The 21,484-nt window shown below is 44.5% G+C and overlaps 1 protein-coding gene across 9 annotated transcripts in view; it reads right to left on the minus strand.

Annotated features, from left to right (window-relative positions):
* Positions 1–21,484, minus strand: part of THADA (THADA armadillo repeat containing) — a 326,811-nt gene that overhangs the window by 53,578 nt on the left and 251,749 nt on the right. For 8 of the 9 annotated variants that reach the window (XM_032877945.1, XM_032877944.1, XM_032877943.1 and 5 more), the window contains 4 exons: positions 4,496–4,875; positions 3,772–3,890; positions 3,355–3,427; positions 482–635 (listed from right to left, as the gene is read on the minus strand). In XM_032877945.1, the coding sequence (XP_032733836.1) occupies positions 482–635; positions 3,355–3,427; positions 3,772–3,890; positions 4,496–4,875 (726 nt within the window). Of the gene's footprint in view, positions 1–481; positions 636–3,354; positions 3,428–3,771; positions 3,891–4,495; positions 4,876–21,484 lie in introns of those variants that run through there. The other variant, XM_032877950.1, reaches the window with a different exon arrangement.

Below are 21,484 nucleotides of genomic sequence, written 5' to 3' on the forward strand. Positions count from 1 at the left end.
CTTGAAAGACAAACAGAAGTCGTTCAAGCAGCAGTCAGTTTCGAGAACTGTTCTCCACCAAGCATGCACAGAGCCTTGTGCTGAGGAGCGGTGGTCGAGGAGCAGGGAGGGCTGGGCAGGGCACAGAGTCATGTGAAAGGGGGTTTGGATTTTATCCTGAAGGCAACGGGAACCCACTCAAAGGCTTTAAGCAGTGGCGTGAAATGATCACTTCTGTATTTCAGAAAGACCGCACAGGCTTTTGGAAGCGTAAGGAGTTGGCTTTGGGGGTAAGATGGAAAGAAAGGAGGTCAGTTAAGAGGTTGTTGTGAAAAAGGAGGAATTGGGAGGGTTGGGGGAAGACATTTGAGAGATGGAAAGGTACAGAGCACACAGTCAGTTTTCACCTTCCCCCACTTTTTATCCTGGAGTAATCTATTCATGCTTTTAGCTCATTGAGCTCAATGGACCTTGGACCGCTCCCTGGGCTCGGTGCACTTACCAAGAACAGGATGGGGGCTGGTGAGCAAGAACGGTGCGGTGCTAGTGAGGGCTTCAGTAGCGGCCAGCCTGGAGTCTGTGGGAAGGTGCTCTCCACAGGAGGCGGCAACCAGCTGAACCCATCGCTTCAGTGTGGGGGCCACGAAGTCCTTGGTCTGAAAGCACAAAGCGTATGGCAGGTCCGCGATGCAGTTAGGGGCTGACATGGAATTAGGTGCCAGCCACCTACACCACACTGGACATGCAAATTAGCTCTTAGCACAGGGGAAGAAAAGTTTCTTAGTTGCTTTTCCAACCCAGCTAGGGAGAAATAAACAAGCCCAGGGAAGAAAGTGTGACCAGTCTTTCAGTAATAGAGTCACTAGAACTAGCAAGAAAGTTCCTGGAGTCTTTGTGATGCACATGGGTGTATCAGAAGGTCGGTGTGTTTGACAGCTTCAGTAAAGACAAGCCTTTTGCGCAAAGGCTACGGCAGCAAATAATACTGCTGTCTCCCAGAGCCAGATGCTCCTTCTATCTTTAGTAACAGAACCTCAAATTTTGGGCTGGGCATATAGACTACATTTCCCAGGCCCCTTGGCACTTAGGAGTAATACTGGTTAAGTTCTGACTAATGGTATATTATTTTTGGGTCATGCCTTAGAAAACAAGTGTGACCTTTACTTCCTGAGTTGCTCTTTCCTGCTAGATGAATAAGGACAAGATGGTGGAAGTTAGAGCAACGATTTGGGACCATAAGATCGAAGCCTGGTTGAAAACAGCAGAATAAGGTACAAAGGTCTAGGGACCCAATACTGTCATGCCACCATTATCTGCTTTGACTGCTGTGAATCTAGTTTAAGCCACTGTATTGATGAGTTTCCGCTAAAACATTGAAAGCAGCACCCTAACTAACATTATCGTTCAAAGAAAGCTCTATTTTTTTTAAAGCAACAGCTTTATTTTTTGAGATACAATTCACACACCACACAATTCACCCATGTAAAGTACATAGTCGAGTTTTTAGTATGTTCACAGGTTTGTACAACCATCACCACAGTCAATTTTAGAACATTTTCATCACCAAGAAGAGAAATCCTGGCCCCTTTAGTTACCATCCCCCATCCTGTCAGCTCCCCACCCCCAGCCCTAAACCACTTATCTACTTTCTGCCTCTACGGATTTGCCTCTTCTCGACATTCCGCATAAACTGAACTAGGCAGTATGTGGTCTTTCGTGACCGGCTTGTTTCATTCAGCAAGTTTGTAAGGTTCGGGCGCGCTACAGGTTTAGCTGTATCTGTACTCTCTATGACTAATATTTCCTTGAATGGACATACCCCATTTTGCTTACCTAGTCATCAGTTGATGGACATCTGGATTGTTTCCGTCTTTTAAACCCTGGTTTTCTATGTATTCTAGAAAGGGGATTATTGTTCCAAATGTACTTTCCTTCCCCTATCAAAGAAGCCTCTTTAATTGTTCAAAATAACCACTGATGGGCCTCTGTGGAACTGAACTGAGGAGCAGCTGGGACCCTGAGGAAGAGGCTGACTCCCAGGTCTTCCTGGGAACTTCTTTTATGCATTTCTCTATGGTTTGCTTACTTTTTCTCTACCTAGAAAATTCCCAATTTTTATCAAATACTGCTTCATTCAAGTACCAAGCAGTGCCTTTAAGATGCACACGACTACTGGTTAAGGCACACCTGGAGATGAGAACGACATCTTTCAGCGGATGGGATAGGCTGCCCTGTGACTGCTTTATTGGAATTGTTTTTTTCCTTCTGGGCTGCAGTTTTTTTCAGCAAATCCTCTCCCTTCCTACAAACCTCTCCCCTTCAAACCCCTGGCGCACACCACTGACTTTTTTTCGGGCTCTTGTCTCTCCTAGTGACCAGCCAGCTTTGGGCCCCCCGGCCTGCCTCTGAATGATCCACGGCAACCGTGGATCTGCTGAGCTCTCACCCTCAGACCCCTCTGCCCAGCCGCCACTCTCTGAATACAACGACCTCCTCTGTGAAGTCTTCTTAGCAGCTCCGCACTCCCTTCCTCCTCTGGATTTCTCCAGCCTCCTCCACAACGGGGCATTTAACGTCACTGTCTAATGCTCCTCCTTGCTTGTGACATTGTCCCTCTCATTTGTTCCTCTCCCCGACTCCCACACCTCTGATAGTGCTGCTTCACCATAAGGAACTGGAACCCGGGATGTCATGCTGTCACCATCACAGCGTGGGCACATGTAACCAAGAGCGGCCGGTAACTTTACTGTAGTACCGACTGCCTTCTACTTCTAATAATTCTCTGCTGGGGGCAGCTTTCTCATATGCCCCAAGTGTACTTGTATTTGTCCTAAGGCATCTTCCCGGGAAGCTGTCTCGGTTACTCCGGTTCCACCTCTCCCCCAAAGGACACATGAGATGAAGGGGCACATTCAGGCCCCCATACAAGGCCAGCTGGGCCATGCTCCAGGGGGAACACTGAAGCCTTAGGGATGTATTTCATACTTCGTTGCCCAAGATGCAATCCTCGTGACTTGCTCACTCGCTTTTTTTAGAGTCTAGCTAGAAAAATAGGAAAAAACAAAGGGTTTGGGTGTATGTGTGTGTGTGTGTGTGTGTGTGTGTGTTTGTGTATTATAGGAGAAGAGGTTGTGTAACCCTCATGGACTCAAATCAAGCGTGCCCAGAACAAGAGAAAAGAAATACTGATGGTGGTGCTCAGAAAATTCTACAGAAGTTATACCCAAAGTGAAACATCCACGCGAATAACACTTTTGCAGAGGGACACACCCAGCCCCACTGAGTCTGCTTGCTGAGACAGTTCACGTTCACTGATGCCCCCCTGGTGAAGAAGAGCACAAAGACCCCAGACCCTGGGCCACAGGCCACCCTTACCTCCTCACATATCTGCAGCTGGTGGGCGATCACTCTGGAGGCAAGTCGCAGAGCTACACTTTGAACTTCAGACCTAGGAAAAGTAAGCCAAAAACACACAGAAAATAAAACCAAGTGCACTTTGCATACGGATGGGTTCTTGTTGATTGTCTGTAATCCATGCCATTGTGAATGGTGGAAACGCTCATCTCAAGGCCATACAGATGCTTCCAGAAGTAATTACCTCTTGGTTATTAATGTGAAAACTCTGACCTCCTTCTATAGCTTGAGCTTAGAACATGCTCCTAGGCTGAGATCTAGAAGGAAACATAGGTCCTAAGCCCTTAGGTAAGGACTGTGCCCCAGTCCATTATTTAACTGACTGCTGGGAAGGACCACATGTCGGCCAAGGCTGCAGAGGGAGCAAAGGGGGCAAACCTTTCATTGGAAGCAATATCCATTGTCCAGATCAGGAACTCCTTTGGGGTGAGGTGGATACAGTGCTCGGTCTGGGGAATCCACTCGCTGGGGTCTATACAATGGAGAATTTTCAGTATCTGTGTGTGTCAGATCCATGGGGGGAAAAAAAAAATACTCAGGAAAAAGTCTCCAGAAGCCAAATAATCATCACTTATACCAAGAAAGGGGTGTAGCTTTCAAAAAGCTTCACTGTCTTCTTATTTCCCCCTTAATATTTTTGGGAACCAAGACAGGGTAGAGCAGTGACATACCCAAGGGACCTTAGTGACCTGGGATCAGAGTTTGGATGCCCTGATTCCTTGGCCAGTGCCTTTTCCTTTTGATGATGCTTTCCAGGTGGCCACCCATGTCAACACCCATGTTGACAAACACTACCCTATGCCACGCTCTACAGCCAATTTTCAGTGCTGCGTTTCTTGGGGTGCTGAGTGGCTTACTCTTGGTCTTTATCTTGGCTTATTGCCATCATCATTACCATTGTCATCACCGTTTTTAGTGCCCTTCCGTGCCGAAGCCATGACAAGCACTGTACGAAGAGAGTCCTTGCCCACTGGATGCGGCATCTCCTTCCTATTGTTTCTGGGGAAGCCCAATCCAATCCCGCCTACGTGATCTTGTTACTGTCAGCTTGCCAAAGAGCGTGGGGAGTGGAAGGGGAGGGTCTGCACACCAGAGACTTTACCTTGCAGAAGCATTCTGGGTGCTTTTCCTTCATAGCCAACATCAAGAATGTCCCTCCCATATTGCACAGCAAGGGTGGCAGTCCCTTCTCTCCTAATCCAGAGGCCGCTGTAGAGAACCTTTCCAGCAGGGCATCCAACGTCAGCAGGCGCACTTCGGGAAAAGAGGACTCCAACAGCTGACAGAAGGAGATGGGAATGGCCTCTGCCTGCTCTCCAGCCTGGGCCGCCACCGCCCACACTGCGGCGATGGCTAGTTTGGTGAGGCTCTGCAGGTACTGGGGCAGGCCCGGTGCCGTGAAGGAATAGGGGAATCCCGTTATCAGCTCGGATTGTGAGATGATCCTCCTGACGTCCTCCCAGAAGCCAACATGCTCCACAGCTGAAAAAGCAAACAAGTAAGGGAAAGAGGTGATCACTTCAAAGTCCCACAAAAGGGCAGTGAAGAATGCAAGGCGCTGGGTATGTGGATGGGAACCACCAGATGTTTTTCCTGAGCAGATTTCACGGGAATGATGCGGTAAGTGACCAGCCCATGCAGGTTCAGAAGTTTGAAGGCATGAACCAGAAGTCTGAACCTAAACGGGCTAGTCACTTACTACATTTGCCCGGAAGCAATTTCTATTCAGTAATTCATAATGTTTCCCCCGGAGGGACAAAAGGCTTTGCTATCAGGAAAAGTGCTCCTGGCACCCCTCCCCAACACTTCATAGGTATGAACTCCGGGACCTCCTGAATCACTTAGCCTCAGAGTTCAGCAGGATAAAAGGACATCTAGTCCAAACTTCCTTTAGGGGCTCAGATCCCTCTATAGACCCTTCCTCGAAGGCTCCTATTCTGCCCATACAGTGACTTGGAGCTCACAAGGCAGACTGCTTATTCCATTGTTAGGCGATCTAAGTGTCACCACCCTCTTTTGAGACAATCTACTCATTGGCCTAATTCTGCATTTGGAGGTTCTCAGTGAGCCCAGGCATGATAGCCCCCATCTTCTCCAGATGAAACACCCCTACTTCCTCCAACGATTCCCCATATGGTGGGGTTTGTCTTCTCTCGATATTCTAGCTGCCCTCCTTTGGATATCCTTCCCCCCTCTTAGGGTCCGGTGTCATAGAGGGGAACATGACTCTCCCGCGTGATATGACCACAGGATGATGACTTTCCCTGTTCTGACACTAGGTGACTGGAGTTGCATCACACTGTTGACTCACGGAGCTTAAAGTCAACTGAAACCACAGCCTTTCTTTTTTTACATGGTCTACTGAGCGTGGTGAGTCATCTTCCTCCCACCTTGTACTCAGTCCTTAGATTGGGACTTGTTTTCTTTGTTTGCTTGTTTTAAACCCAAGTAAAACCACTGTTAAATTTTATCTCCCTGTTAAGTTTTATGGTCTCCCTTTTAGATTGCCAAGATGTTTTCGTATTCTCACTTGGGATCAAAACAACACATTTCCTGCTTACTATGTCCTGGGAGCTAAACAAAATGAGAACGCTGTCCTTAAGGAGTTTCTAGTCTAGTCTGAGAGTGAGAAATGAGCAGGTAATTCCAATACAGTGCGGTAAACGATAATCTGAGTCTTCAAGGGGAACGGAGGGGACGATGTGTTGGAGCCACCAAAGGCAGAGCAAAGGTCCAAAGGCATGAACCAGAATGGACTATGTGGGGAGTGACAGTCTGATAGGACTACAGCATGGAGTTCAAGGTGGTGAACAGCAGGAGATAAGGCTAGAGAAGCGTTGTGGCCAGGACATTCAGAACCTCCTAGGTCATGCGTAGGAGCCTGGACATTCTTCTGGAGGCAAGGGAATGCTACTGGGAGGTTACTTCAAGCAACAAGGTCAGGCAGTAGTCTAGGAGAGAAATGATGAGGGAAGGAAGGGATAGGGAGAAGAAGATGGATTTGAGTGAGGGAGTGAGGGAGTAAAATGGGCAGTACTGGGTGACTAACCAGGGAAGGAGACTTGGGCACCTCCTAGAACCCATACAACCATACAACCAACATATTCATCATCCAACAGAAGTTGTGTAAACCTCAATGTGACAAGCATGTCGTAAATGCCTGTAATCAAGTACTTACTGAAACTGTGGACTGGGCCAGTGTGGAGGGCAGAAGGTGTCGGTGACTGTTAGAAGCAGCAGAAGCAGTTAGAAGAAGCCCCGTCCCCTGCCTATTCCAAACTCTCACCAATTCATTACCAGTTACAAATCCTCCTAACTTGACTGTTCTGTGCATGGAATTTCATCTACAAGAACATCGTGATAGACCTCATCAGAGGCCTTGCTGAAATTTAGATATCTCATAACTCGGTGAACACTACTGTCTTCTAGAAAACTATCATAAACACAACAGAAATGTAAAAGATTATGGTAATAAAAAAAACCTACTTGAAATTGCAAAATCTCATAGGCTTGCAATAGTCCAGGAATCAAAAACATAGAATATTCATGTTACACATCAAATTGTTACAAAAGAAGTTTGCTCCAAGAGGCAAGGTGGGGGCTCATGCTCCAATACGAATGGGCACCCTGGAGTACCCCATCCACCATCTGCTGACTGTGGCTGCAGACGCACTTCTGCTCTTAACTCAGAGTCTGCGGAAGTCCAAATTCAAGTAGGAGGGCAGCCATTTTTACAAAGAAGCAAGGAAGCCCCAGATAGTTGGGGTCCTCAACCTCTGCATCACCTGTCCCAGTACAATTTAGTAATGACACCACGACACCATGTGGTCTCCACGTACCACTTCCCTACCCTTCCCATCCATTGCTGCCTCAAGACAACAGTGCCTTAAGTAGGAATTTCATTTGTTTCGCAAGGAGTCAGAAACATGGCTCAGAGATCTGCTCTTCAGAATGTTGTGACAAACAGGAAGAACTGTCTAGGCCATTCTGGATGATTTTCAGAGGAACCTGTTATCTGAAAAAGAGATATTCCAGGCAGAGTGCATTATTCACTGAACTCAAGAGCCAGGCACCCAGAGACCCATCTTCTTCCTCTAGGGCCTTGAGGAAGGATGACATCATCAAGAACCCAGGGACTGAAGGCATTGGCCCAAAGAAAGAGAGATGGGCGACAGGCTTGGGAAGGGCTCCTTTGGGACTTCTTAGCCAACATTGCCAGTGGAGCTCAGTACAATGTCATAAGCATTTACTGAGCATATGTTAGGTACTTTGGGAGAATGAGATTCAGAGTTGAGAAAAAAAAAATTACTTGCTATCAAAAAGCTTTAAAAGAAGCTTTTTGGGAGGATAAAGACAGCTACAAAAGTGCAAAATGCTTAGGGCCCTAAAATTGTTAGTGAGAAAAGCTAGGTTTATGTGCTGTGCACTACAGAATGTTATATACCCATTATTCAGTGCTAGGAACGATTACTTCTAAATTTTTTTTAAGACTTTATTTATTTAAGATTTTATTTATTTATTTGACAGACAGATATCACAAGTAGGCAGAGAGGCAGGCAGAGAGAGAGGAGGAAGCAGGCTCCCCATAGAGCAGAGAGGGCTTGGTCCCAGGACCCTGGGATCATGACCCAAGCTGAAGGCAGAGGCCTTAACCCACTGAGCTACCCAGGTGCCCCGATTACTTATAGAATTGACACTTGAGTACTATTCTAAGCACCTCAACAAGTGTTAACCTCATTTGAAGAAGTAGGTACTAGTAGTATTTCCATTTACAGACAAGAGAACAGAGAGGTTAAGTTATCTGCCCAAGGGCGCAGGGGATGGGAGGTAAAGAGAATACATAAGCCATAAAAAGGACCAAAATGAATGTGATGGGCACTTATTTTTTCTATGGGAAAAGACAAAATAAAAGCTTTCAGGAGGGAAAAAATTTAAGAAGGGTCCTGCAGGCTGCCCAGTGGTGCCTGACTGGGGGAGGAATCAGCAAATGCTCCAGGGAAATTTAAGAGACAAAGAGTAGGGCGCCTCGGTGGCTCAGTTGGTTCAGTGTCTGCCTTCAGCTCAGGTCATGATGCCAAGTCCTGGGATCGAACCCCCTTCTCCCTCTCTCCCTCTGCCCCCCAGCTTGTGCTCTCGCTGTCTAATAAATAAATTAAATCTTAAGAAAAAAAGAGAGAGACAAAAAGTGACCAGTGGAAAAGTTTGCTGAATTAGTGTGAATTAGCAGAGGAGCAGTGAGGTCAGAGCTGTCAGAGCTACAAGCTAAGAAATAATCAAATGACACTCATTTAGACACTTTCTCCTAACTGCTGCTTAGACCCAAAGAGATGACCTAAAGCAGAGGCTCTGAAACTAGAGTGAGTCTCAGGCTCACCTGGAGGCCTTGCTAACCCACAGACCATCGCCCAGGCCTCACCCTCCAATGTCTGATTCAGCAGGCCTGGGGAGGAGGCTGAGTTTGCATTTCTACTAGGCTCCCAGGTGCTGCTACCGCTGCTGGGCCAAGGATGTTTGGTAATCAGAGCGTCTTAAAACCACACATACCTGAATCCCATGCTTGCATACTCGGAGTCAGTTGGCTTGAGGTGGGCACAGACACCTGTAGTCTTAAGAAGCCAACAGCTAATTCTGCTCTATATCCCAGCTGAGAACCATGCTCCTAAGACATGACCTTCAAAGGCGCCTGTAGGGTTTCTGGAGCTAGGGGTTTGCAGTCCCAAGTAGAGCACAGCTGATTCCAGCTCCGTGGTTCATTATCATGAAGAACTAGAAAATTCCCCTACACCCCTTTTCTCTTACAAATAAAAAGGTCAGAGGAGGAAAAAACCAAGAAGAATTGAAAAGAATGAATAAGCACTAGAATAAAGGCACCTGGCAGGCAGTCAGGCCTCAAGGCTGGCTCCCTAGGCGCAGGCTCTGTTCTCAGTTTAGGATGTGGCAGTGAAACTGACCAGGCTCCGTTCCCATGGACGCGGGGACCGCAGAGCACCTTTCCCCTCTGAGCCTACAGCAAGGGGCTCTCGAGCCGGAATAGGAGGCTGCAGACAGAGGTAACCAACACTTTCACACGAGCAGCTGCAGTGACTAGAGCTTCAGGAAAGCAACCATGGCAAGGGACACTGGACAGCAAGTCTGGGGTGAGCCTGGTTTTAAAGGACCGGGTGATTCTAGTGTGATTCTCCTGGGCTTGACAGCTACTGCTTCACCAGCAGCCAGTAGACAGAGTTCACCAAATGATTTTCACAAACAGGACTTCTTCCTGGCCAAGCACTGTTTTGTGTCTTGCCCTACCAAATGCATTTCCAAATCCAGATCAACATTGGGTGTTTATTTCCATTTCCCTCAGTAACTTGTCTACGGCATGCAAAAAAACTGAAATCAGGTCTTCTATGGGGCTCCCCAGTCTGAGGTTTGGAACCTCTTTTCTCTGGAAGATAACATTTCTATTTGCAATTTCAGTTTCGATTGCTTTGGGTTTCTTCTTTCCCATCTTTCTTGAAAGCCAAGTGTTCTAATGAAAGAATCAAGTCCCTCCTTTAATGGCCCCATCTTATTTTTCAGGAATTAGATGATTTTTGCAAACTTATTGATTGGAATTTCTTCTCATCCGTGTGGTCATCTTAGTCACCCAAGTACGTATGACTGATTTTAAACATTAAGTTTGATTTCGTTTTTGAAATTAACTTTTTGTTTCTTTAGAGTAAGTGTGTTTCTAGCCTCAAAGGAATGGCTTAATGGCTGAGTTCACTCGGAAGGACAATACCTCCTACTGTGTTAAGTCTTCATTCAATGGAGAAATAGTTTGGAATCCAAGGACCACGAAAATGTCAAAAGCACTGAGACAGAATGTGACACGTTGCCAACTTTTTACCTTGTCAAGAAAGTATGTTAAAAACCCACCATCTATTATCATTTTCATGAAAGAAAGGCTATCTTTACACCAAAAAAGGTAGTTAATCCATAGTGTTATCCTAAAAGCGTAATTCTTTAAAGACATCTGGCTTTAAGAAGTCTGCCATAGTACCATTGGGTAACAGTTTGACTGTGAAAGCATCACCAGGGACTGGCATAAGGGAACTGCAGTTTTGGGGAAGCTGGTAACAGTTTCCTGAGTGTGCTCTGTTTGGACAGCACGACTACCCCAAACAGAGGTCTCCTAGGGAGGAACCGCAGGGACTCCTCTGGGTCCCTCGGGGCAGCGAGCAGAGTGTCTGTGTGAAGGACCACAGTGGCCCATTCACACAGTTCCCTCCCGTAATCTCGAATGTACTATTTTAGCAATTCTTGGTTTTCTGGCGAGCTGCAGATTGCAGTGTTAATGTCTGCAACCTGAACAGTGATTGCTAAACTAACTGATTTTTCAAAGCCGCCACTCCCTAACCTACCAACGTACAGTGCGAACATCAACCCGGCTGCTGAAATTTAAAAGCGGCACATGTTTGGAGCAGGGACAGTGTCCTATGTCACAAATCCTGTTTTATTACTTAGGGAAGTCCGTATTCTCCCCAGAGGAGGAGCACAGCCCCAAAGGGCAGGCCTGTGGGTCATTCATCTTTGATTTTCTGAGCTTGTCATATAGATGGGTTAAAATTTCCAAAAAACATAATCTTAAAAGATGCATGTTAATCTATCTAGCCTTAATAAGGACATTCTGGGGGGAAAAAAGTGGGATGAGATCATTGCCACACAATTATGGATACAGTGGAGTTTCATTGTTAAGAGCGTTTAATTTAGGGACGCCTGGGTGGCTCAGTGGTTAAGCCTCTGCCTTTGGCTCAGGTCATGATCTCAGGGTCCTGGGATCGAGCCCTCCATCGGGCTCTCTGCTCCGCAGGGAGTCTGCTTCCCCATTTCTCTGCCTGCTTCTTTGTCTATTTGTGATCCCTGTCTGTCAAATTAAAAAAAAAAATTATTAAAAAAAAAAGAGCGTTTAATTTAGGTGAATTTAACTTGAAGTACTCAGCATGAGAGAGAGATAGGAAAATAATAATTAAAAGAGAGGGCAGTTTCACCTGGCACCGTCATCGCTGAGCATATTTCTAGAAGGGCAGTTGTGCTGCTACCTTAGACCAGAGGGGCTCAGACTTGAGTATGCTCTCTTGCAGAGGTCCAAATTCAGTGGGTCTGGGGCAGGGCCCCCCAGATCGCATTTCTAACAGACTCCCAGGTGACGCTGAGGCCGCTAACAGGAATTGCATTTTAAGACCCTCCTGAGCCCACCTGAGCTCCTCTGTGCTCCTGGCAGTGTAAACACTTTGCTGTGTGGCATGTGTGTGACTCTAGGGGTTAGTGGTGTTCGTCTTTATACACCACAGCCCCTAATCATAAAGTCAACCCCTTCATCCAGTGTTCAGCCAAAAGCTCCTGGCCTTCGCTGTTAAGTCATGAATCCAGAGAGCCTGATTTTGCGCTGAACTGGACAAGAGGGAGTAAATGCGCAGGCCCAAAGACAGCATTTCCTTGGCTCCGCAGAGGTGGCTACAGGCGAAGCCGAAGCCCCAGGCATCACCACGAAGTTGTTCTACCTCTAAGTAGCAGTGGGTACCCACGAAGAGGGGGAAGGATCCTTCCCAGAACTGAAAAGTCCAGCCAAACAGAAAAGGATAGTTTCCCTGCTATGGACTAAGTCGCTTGCCGGGATGCTGTGTAAATGGCAATGATATTGACCATGCTCACTTGCACTGAGAGTCAGCCTAAGCTTCTCCATCCTGCCTAACCTTGCACGTGCTCCCTCTGCCGCAACTGAATGAATGAATGAATGAATGAATGAACAAGTGGCTGCATTTCTCTTTCACATATTCAAAAGGCTCTGAATTGTGACACCAGTAGGTCAAGAAAAATTTGCAGATGTAATTGTTCTGAAGTTTTCTGGATCCCCTCCCTTTCTCCCAGAATCTCAACCCTCCTTAAAAGAGGAGGGGATAAGAAAATATAAAGCAGATTTCACTTTTAATGCAGAGCTACGTGGCCAGTTTTTTCTGTTTCAAAGAAGTGTAGCTGCGGTCAGAGAGATCTGTAATCAGATCCAACAAAAGTTCTTACCTCAAACAGTTGATAAACTGGTTCTAAAAATAATCACAGATGATAATTTGTTCGCTCTGTGAATATTAATGTCCTGTTATGCAATTTGTCATTAAAAAAATATATACTTGGGGAGAAAAGGAAACCATAGGAACTTCAACAACAACAACAAATCAACTGATTTAATAAATGTTGGCTTCTCCTTATCGAAGGGAAATTCCATTCTTCTATTTAATCCTCTGTCCCTCCCAATACACTGTAATCCTGACCCCAGGGGCCCCTCCAACAACAAACATGTAGGATGACCTGGTGGAAGGATCTGGAAACTAACTGCCTTGAGAAGCACGCTGAACTGGTGTTGGCTGCTTATTTCTTGCCTCCTTCTGTTTCCAGGGCTCTGCACCCCTTCGTGCCCTGCTCACAAAAGGTGTGGCCCTGATACACTTCCCTTGGGAAATATTCCCTCTTTCCCTTGCCCCCAGCATATTCTCAAAGGCGTGTATTTTTCAAGCACAGAATTCCTTATCTGCTGCTGACAAAGGAGGATGAGCTTCTGAGAAGACCATCTGAAAACCATCTTGTCACCCCAAGAAATAACACAGTCCCTGGGCTTGGGAGCCTGCTCTGGGTGGGAACTCTGAAAGGATTTGGGCCGGCTGAAAATGAGCTCACCAGGCACAGGGTGGGGCCAGCTTTTACTTCTGGACTCCACCCACCAATCCCATCCCTGTCTCTGCCCAACACAGGGGGGACGTCAGGAAATACTTGAGGATAAACACATGACAAAGCAAAGACACAAACATAAAATTACTTCTGAGCAAATAGTGCTTCTGGTTCTCTGTCAGTGACCGGCTACTCAGGACGACATTGGGAAATCAGGAATTTCCCTAGCACCACACCGTAGAAACCCCTGTTTAGATTTGCCTTTCCCCCCAGATGCCCTAAGGGGCTTCTCTTCTACCCTTAGGCAATGAGATACAGCTGTGAAACCAACTTGAGAGGTCAGAGCTGGCTGGGAGGATTCCTTTAAATAACTGGGGCTTACCCCTGTGATAAGGGAGAAGCGAGGAGCACCCATCTCAGTCCCCTGCGGCGCTACAGGTTACAGTTGGGGCAGAGACTGACTGAAAGGCTGCAGAACTTTCCAGCACTACTGGACTCACACTAACACCTGTAGGAATGATGCTGTGAGGTGCAGTATGTAGTTGGCCAACCCAACAGAACCTGGGGAATGCTATTTCATGTGGAATGCAGCCTTGGCATGGAGGGAGGAGTTAAGTACCTTGTGCCAGAGGAGCCCTGGAGGTCAGCCCGGAAGTGAGTGTACCTGTCCGTGGGACCAGCAGGAGCTCTGTCTCTTGCTCTGGATGAGAGGACCACTCATTTCTTTGTTTTTGCTATCAATTTTAACCCCTGCTAGCTGCTTTTCTTCCAAAGTTGGATTTTTCCTATCTTGGAAGCGTGACTTTCCAAGTTTTCATTTAAAAAAAAAAAAGATTTTATTTGTTTATTTGAGACAGAGAAAGAGAACACAAGCGGGGAAGGAGGGGGGAGATGCAATCCCAGGACCCCGAGATCATGGCCTGAGCCAAAGGCAAGAGCTTAACTGACTGAGCCACCCAGGTGCCCCCAAATTTTTTCTTTACATGACTTTCATCACCCCCATCTTTAGAGGACATTGCCATTTTATAGTTGAGGAATCAAGAGGATTCAAAACAAAGTGATGGAAGTGATTTTCTTTTTTTTTTTTTTTAAGATTTTATTTATTTATTTGACAGAGAGAGATCCCAAGTAGGCAGAGAGGCAGGCAGAGGGAGAGGAGGAAGCAGGCTCCCTGCTGAGCAGGGAGCTCAATCCCAGGACCCTGAGATCATGACCCGAGCTGAAGGCAGAGGCTTTAACCCACTGAGCCACCCAGGTGCCCCTGGAAGTGATCTTCTATTGACTGAGCCAGTCAGGCGCTCCCCAAGTCCAACATTTTAAAGGAATAAAAGAAATCCAATGCTCAACAACATAAAATTATTATTGTCTGGCACCTAATAAAAAAATTATCAGCATCCAAAAAGGAGGGAAATTAGGACTCATAAGTAGGAGAAAAATTAAAAGACCCCAAAATAACAAGAATAATGGAAGCAGAGACAAGGATATGATAACAGCTGCTATAAACATGCTATGTTTGGTCAAGAATCTAGAGGAAAATGGAACATGATGAAGAGAAATATGAAAGATATTAAAGGGACACAAATCAAATTTACAGAGATGAATAAGATAACACCTGGCATAAAAAAAATACACTAGGGGCACCTGGGTGGCTCAGTGGGTTAAAGCCTCTGCCTTCGGCTCAGGTCATGATCCCAGGGTCCTGGGATCGAGCCCCACATTGGGCTCTCTGCTTAGCAGGGAGCCTGCTTCCTCCTCTCTCTCTCTCTGCCTGCCTCTCTGCCTACTTGTGATCTCTGTCAAATAAATGAATAAAATCTTTAAAAAAAATACACTAGATGGAATTAGCAGCAGATTAGACACTGCAAAAGATTAGTGAATTTAGAGACATAGATTAGAAGCTATCAAAAATGACACACAGGGGCGCCTGGGTGGCTCAGTGGGTTAAGCCTCTGCCTTCGGCTCGGGTCATGATCCCAGGGTCCTGGGATCCAGCCCTACACTGGGCTCTCTGCTCAGCAGGGAGCCTGCTTCCTCCCCACCCTGCCTGCCTCTCTGCCTACTTGTGATCTCTGTCAAATAAATAATAAAATAAAATCTTAAAAAAAAAGGTCCTGGGATCCAGCCCCACATCGGGGGAGGGAGCCTGCTTCCTCCTCTCTCTCTGCCTGCCTCTCTGCCTACTTGTGATCTTTGTCTGTCAAATAAATAAATCTTAAATAAAATAAAATAAAATAAAATGCCGCCTGCTACCTTGTTTGAGGAAAGCAGCTACATTCTAAAAAAAAAAAACAAAAAAAAAAAAACACAAGTAGTAAAAAACCCCCAGAACATCAGTGATGTGTGGGACAACTTCTGGTGACCTAATATACATACAGTGAAATCCCAGAAAGAGAGGAAAAAGGGAAAGGGCTGGAAAAAATATTTGAAGAAATACTGGGGCTGGAATAATTGGTTGTTTGTATGGAAGAAATGAAAAAGAGAACTTCAACCTTATGAGATACTTGAAAATTAGCCTAATGTCAAAGACATAAAGGTAAAACCTTAAATATAAAATTGTAGAAGACATGAGCAAACATCTTTGTGATCTTGGGATAGGCAAGAACTTCTTTACTAAAGCACAAGAAGCATAAAATAAAGAAAAAATTGATAAATTGGACTTCATCAAAATTAAAAATGTTTGCTCTTCAGAAGACATTGTTAAGAAAATGAAAAGATAAACAAGAGGTAGAAAATATCTGCAAAGTATTTCTTTGTATAAACGACTATACCCAGGGGTGCCTGAGTGGTTCAGTGGGTTAAAGCCTCTGCCTTCAGCTCAGGTCATGATCCCAGGGTCCTGGGATCCAGCCCTACACTGGGCTCTCTGCTCAGCAGGGAGCCTGCTTCCTCCCCACCCTGCCTGCCTCTCTGCCTACTTGTGATCTCTGTCAAATAAATAATAAAATAAAATCTTAAAAAAAAAAAAACACACCCCACATTAAAAATAATAATAATAATAAAGGACTATACCCAGAATAAAGCACTTTCAATAATAAGACTCAACAATAAGATAAACAACTCACTTTCTCTTTTTTAAAAAGATTTTATTTATTTATTTGAGAGAGAGAGACAGAGAGAGCACATGAGTGGTGGGAAGGGACAGAGGTAGAGGGAGAAGCAGGCTCCCTGCTGGCCAGGGAGACCGATGCAGGGCTCAACCCCAGGACCCTGGGATCATGACCGGAGCCGAATGCAGATGTTTAACTGACTGAAGCCAGGTGCTTCCCAACACCTCAATTTTAAAAAGAAATGTGCAAGAGATCTGAATAGACACTTTACTCAAAATATATACGTACAGCAAATATGGTAACTGAAAAGATGCTCAATATAACTGGTCACTCAGGAAATGTAAATTATAATCACAATGAGATACTGCTACACTCACTTGAATAGCTACTAGAGGGACAGCACCAAGTCTAGGTGAGGATATAGCACAACTAGACCTCCCATACAGCACTGGTGGGGATGCAAAATGGTAAGGAATATTATACAGCAATAAAAAGTAATGGGTCATATCATATGAATAAGGGCAAAACCCCCCCCACATGATCATCATAATAGATACAGTAAAAGAAGATGACAAAATCTAACACCCTTTCACAGTAAAAACACTCAACAAACTAGAAATAAGGAAACTTCTCCAACCTGATAAAGGATATCTATGAAAAACCCACAGAGCTGACGACATACTCGATGGTGAAAGATGGAAGCTTCTCTCCAGAAGATCAAGAAAAAGACAAGAATGTCTGCTCTTGCCATTTTTATTTAACACTGTAGAGGAGGTCCTAGCCAGGGTAATTAGGCAATTGGAAAAATAAATAAAAGGCAGCCAGATTGGAAAGGAAGAAGTACAAACTATGCTGCACATGACATGATCTCATATATAGAAAATCCCCAGGAGCCCACAAAAAACCCCTAATAAATGACTTCAGTAAGGTTTCAGGATAGAAGATTAATATACAAATATCAATTGTACTTCTATACAGTAGCAACAAACCACCCAAAATCCAAATTAAGAAAATAATTTCATTTACAATAGCATCAGAAAGAATAAAATAGGAATAAATTGTTTAACGAAAGACGTTCATGCTATGTACACTGAAAACTAGAAAACAGATCTAAATAAATGGAAGGACATCCTGTGTTCTCATCTGAATTCCTGAAGATATAATATTGTTATAATGACAATGCTCCTCAAGTTGACCTACAGATTTAATACAATACCTATCATGATCCTAGCTGGCTTTTCTTTCCTTTTTGCAGTAGTTGACAGTTCTTAAGATTTGTATGACAATATAAGCAACCCAGCCGAAATCATCTTGAAATAGAACAACAGAGTTGGAGGGTTTACAATCTAATTTCAAAAGCTACTAGAAAGCTATGATAATCAAGATAGTATGGTTCTGGCATAAGGACAGTCATAGAGGTCAAATAAATCCATATATTTATGGTCAGTTGATTATTCGACCAGGATACTAAGACAACTCAATGAGGAAAGCATAATGCTTTTCAACAAATAGTGCTGGGACAAATGCATTAGGCACACGCAAGAGGATGAGGTTGGATCTGTACCTCACACCAAATACAAAAATTCACTCAAAATGGATCAGAAATTGGGGCAATCGGGTGCCACAGTCAGTTGAGTGTCCGACACTAGATTTTGGCTCAGGTTGTGAGATCAAGCCCTGTGTCAGGCTCTGCGCTCAGCACAGAGTCTGCTTGAGACTCTCTCTCTCCCTCTGCCCCTCCCCACCGCACTCTCTCCCTCTCAAATAAATAAATAAATAAATCTTAAAAAGCTGGATCAGAAACCTAAATGTTAAGAGATAAAACTACAAAAAACATGCATATAAATCTTTGTGACCTTGTATTAGGCAATGGTTTCTTAGATTTGATGTCAAAAGCACAAGCAAAAGAGAAAGATAAACTGGATGTCAGCAAGACTAAAAATTTCTGTACATCGAAGGACATTATCAAGAAGGTGAGAAGACAACCCACAGAATGGGAGAAAATAGTTGTATATTATGTATCTGATAAGGTATTAATATCCAGAATATTTAAAGAACTCTTATAACTCACGAATGAAAACAATATATAACCCAAGTTAAAAATGGGCAAAGGATCTGAACAGACATTTCCCTAAAGATGATATATAAACAAAGGGCCAGTTAGCAGTAGAACAGATGTTTGACATCACTAGCCATAAGGGAAACACAAGTCAAAAAGCACAATGCAATATTGCTTCATGCCCACCAGGATGGCAATAAAAAATAAAGATGGGCAATTAACAAATGCTGTCAAGGATGTGGAGAAATTGGAATCCTCATACACTGCTGGTGGGAATGCCAAATGATGCAGTCTATTTGGAAATAGTCTGCCACTTCCTCAAAAAGTTCAACCTAGGTTTGGCATATGCCCAGCAATTCTATTCCTAGGGTCAATACCCAAGAGAACTCAAAACCTACATCCCCACAAACACTTGTCCATGAACCCTTATAATGGTATTATTCATAACAGCCAAAAAGTAGAAACAACGCAAATGTCCATCAACTGATGAATAAAAGGTGGTATATTGATCCAATGGACTACTCTGCCATAAAAAAGAACAGAGCATTGATTCATGATACAAGGATGAACCTTGAAAACATTAAGTGAAAGAAGCCAGACACAGAAGGCCACATGTTGTAGGATTCCATTTATTTGAGATGTCTAGAATAAGCTTTCAAAAACAACTTGCTTAACTAATTTAATTGACACGGGTAACTAGTTTCAGATTATCTTTGTTGAGGACTGCTAGAGTGGGGCAAGACAAAACACAGAGAAAAACCGAAATCACAGATGTTCTGAGATCCCAGTTACTCATAAAATACTGAATAGTATTTTACTCCTGGGGTGGAAATGTGGGTAAGCCAGTTTCATGACATGGTTAATTTATAGATCCAGACACTTGGCCCAACTTATACTACTAGAGGCTCTTAATTTTGGTCATGGAAATAAGCAATGGACCAGGAGCCAAGGAAGCTTGACTACTTCACTTACTAGCTGTGTGACCTTGGGCAAGTCACTTAATTGCTATCGTTTCCATTCTACCTACTGATTACATGGTCTCTAACTTCTAAAATTCTAAGAACTGTAGGCCTATGTCCTCAGCAGCAGGCTTGTAAACACCACATGAACCTAGCAATCTAATAACACATCCTGTATTATTCTAACTTCCGAAAGGCAGCTAGAATCATCTGCTTATTTTGGGCACTCACTGTTCCCTGGGAAAGATACTTTTGGCAAAAGCAACCATTCAGATGACAGTCTCAGTGTTTTGGAGAAAAGCAACTAATTTATTGACAACAAAGCCTGTTTTTTTTTCCTTGAAATTTCATAGCTGCGGGCCCAGAAATAAAAAGTCCCCAGAAGACTCTAAAAATATGTTCTCAATTCCCTTTTATCTCCCACCCAGAGCTGAGAGAACAGCATCTACCGTGTCATATTAAACACATCTGCATCCAACACCGATAAAAGTACATGACCAAGGGAACAGATAAGAATTGTTTTCAATTTGTTCAGATGGGATTGGTTAAGTTTAACCTAATTAGACCAAATAATCAAAGCAGGTGTTTGTAAGTTGCCAATGTTTTCATTCTCTGTAACTGGCTATATTTCCCAGGAACTTAGGTAAAGGAAGTTAGTATGTCATAAAAATCATTGACCTTATATTTATTCATGTCACAGATATATTATTCATGTTCAAGGCAGTACAAACACAAAGCATTGTTGGATACTTGTCCCAGGTTTTACCATTTAACCATCATCAACATTGGAGCTGGCCTTTGGGAGCGTTTCCATTACCTAACTTCCATTATATAAATACGAGTGTAATAAATGAGAGCCTGTCTTCTAATCTGAGACTGATCTACAGAGCACATTGACTTGGCATTCCAACTGTTTAGGGATTCTGACTTCACGCTCTCAAGTTGGTCACTCACATTTAAGGCACTGAGAAGAAAAATAATAACAATAATAACAGCTACATTCCAGTAAAACAAAATGTTTATTGCACTTGGCAGAATGATAAGATCTGAACTATAAATCCCAGCTAATAAAGAAACCACAAAACGCAGCCGCCAGCAGCTTAGTACCGGGAAGTATTTCATGCCATGGCCGTGGGTCCACCTGCAAAGAGAGAAAGGGCAGGCGGCTGCCTGGGAGCAGTCAGGCTCTCTCTTTCTAGTAACTGCTTCTGTCCCAGGTCCATGCTCATGCTGTTCCACACTCTGCTGGCACAGGAGACAGAAATGCAGGCAAGAAAGTGCCCAATGAAAGCATGTGATCTGGAAGGCTCCTCTGAAGGGGATCCTTCTCTGAGGGCTGGGGGTTCTATAGGAGAGGAAGAGCAATGGGAAGTTGGAACAACCAAGAAGGTTCTAGGGCACCCTCCCCGAGGTAGTGGTTTTCCTGATTCTGGCCTTGATTGTGCTGTGGAGCCATGGGGTAAGTGCCCAGAGAGCTCAGCCTCTGCTCTCCTACTATGCATGTGACACTTGGCCAGTTGTCTCCTCGCCTTGGGTTTCCTCCCATCTGACATGTGGGACCACAAGAACCTCCCTTACTGATGCATGCAAAATGCTCGGCACAATGCTTGGCACGGACTTATTTTAATAGTGCTCAGTTAACTGTTGGTCATAATTATTATGATCTCCACAAGGAAGAGGGTATTGAAAATGTTTCCTGAGAAGGAGAGTATGCTGGGCATCCTATATACATTTCAGGGGCAGGGAAAAAGCCTTTTGAGATCACTTATACTCTGCGAAGTGGGATGAAACGTGTCCAAGCTAAGAGCGACAAAGGGTAGGCGGGCCTCCAATGAGAGGGAAAGCTCTGTGTCTCCGGGTCCCTGCCCAGGCCTGCAAGGCAGCCCCAGAGTGCTTGTGCTGTTAGGTCTCCTCTTCCTCATCCCCCAACTCCACTCAGAGACTATAATTTTCTTTCCAGCAGGAAACTGATGTATACGAACGATGACAGCTGGATTCAGAAGAGGAAAAAGAATACAGGGGACAGAGAGTCCTGCGGGTTTAAATCACTTTGGAACTCAAAACAAAACCCCCAGATCTGGAATTTGTAAAACCTAGTTAATGGCTGAGGAAACCTCAAAGGATGAGGAAGCACTAAGATAAAAGTCTGAATCACACAAAACACATCATTATCTTAAGCTTTTCTAATCGTCTTCCCTGCCTTTCCCCTCCACTGTTTTCTCCTTATTTAGGCCCCCAGCCCCTCAACGTGGTTCTGAGACAGTTTAGATGGGGAAATAGCCTTCCAAGGTCACAAACAGAACACTGTTTGAGAGGAGATGGACCAATCCTCCTTCAACCAA

The sequence above is a fragment of the Lontra canadensis genome, unplaced genomic scaffold (assembly GCF_010015895.1).
Source record: "Lontra canadensis isolate GAN:19392208 unplaced genomic scaffold, GSC_riverotter_1.0 scaffold61, whole genome shotgun sequence".
Taxonomy (NCBI): Eukaryota; Metazoa; Chordata; class Mammalia; order Carnivora; family Mustelidae; genus Lontra; species Lontra canadensis.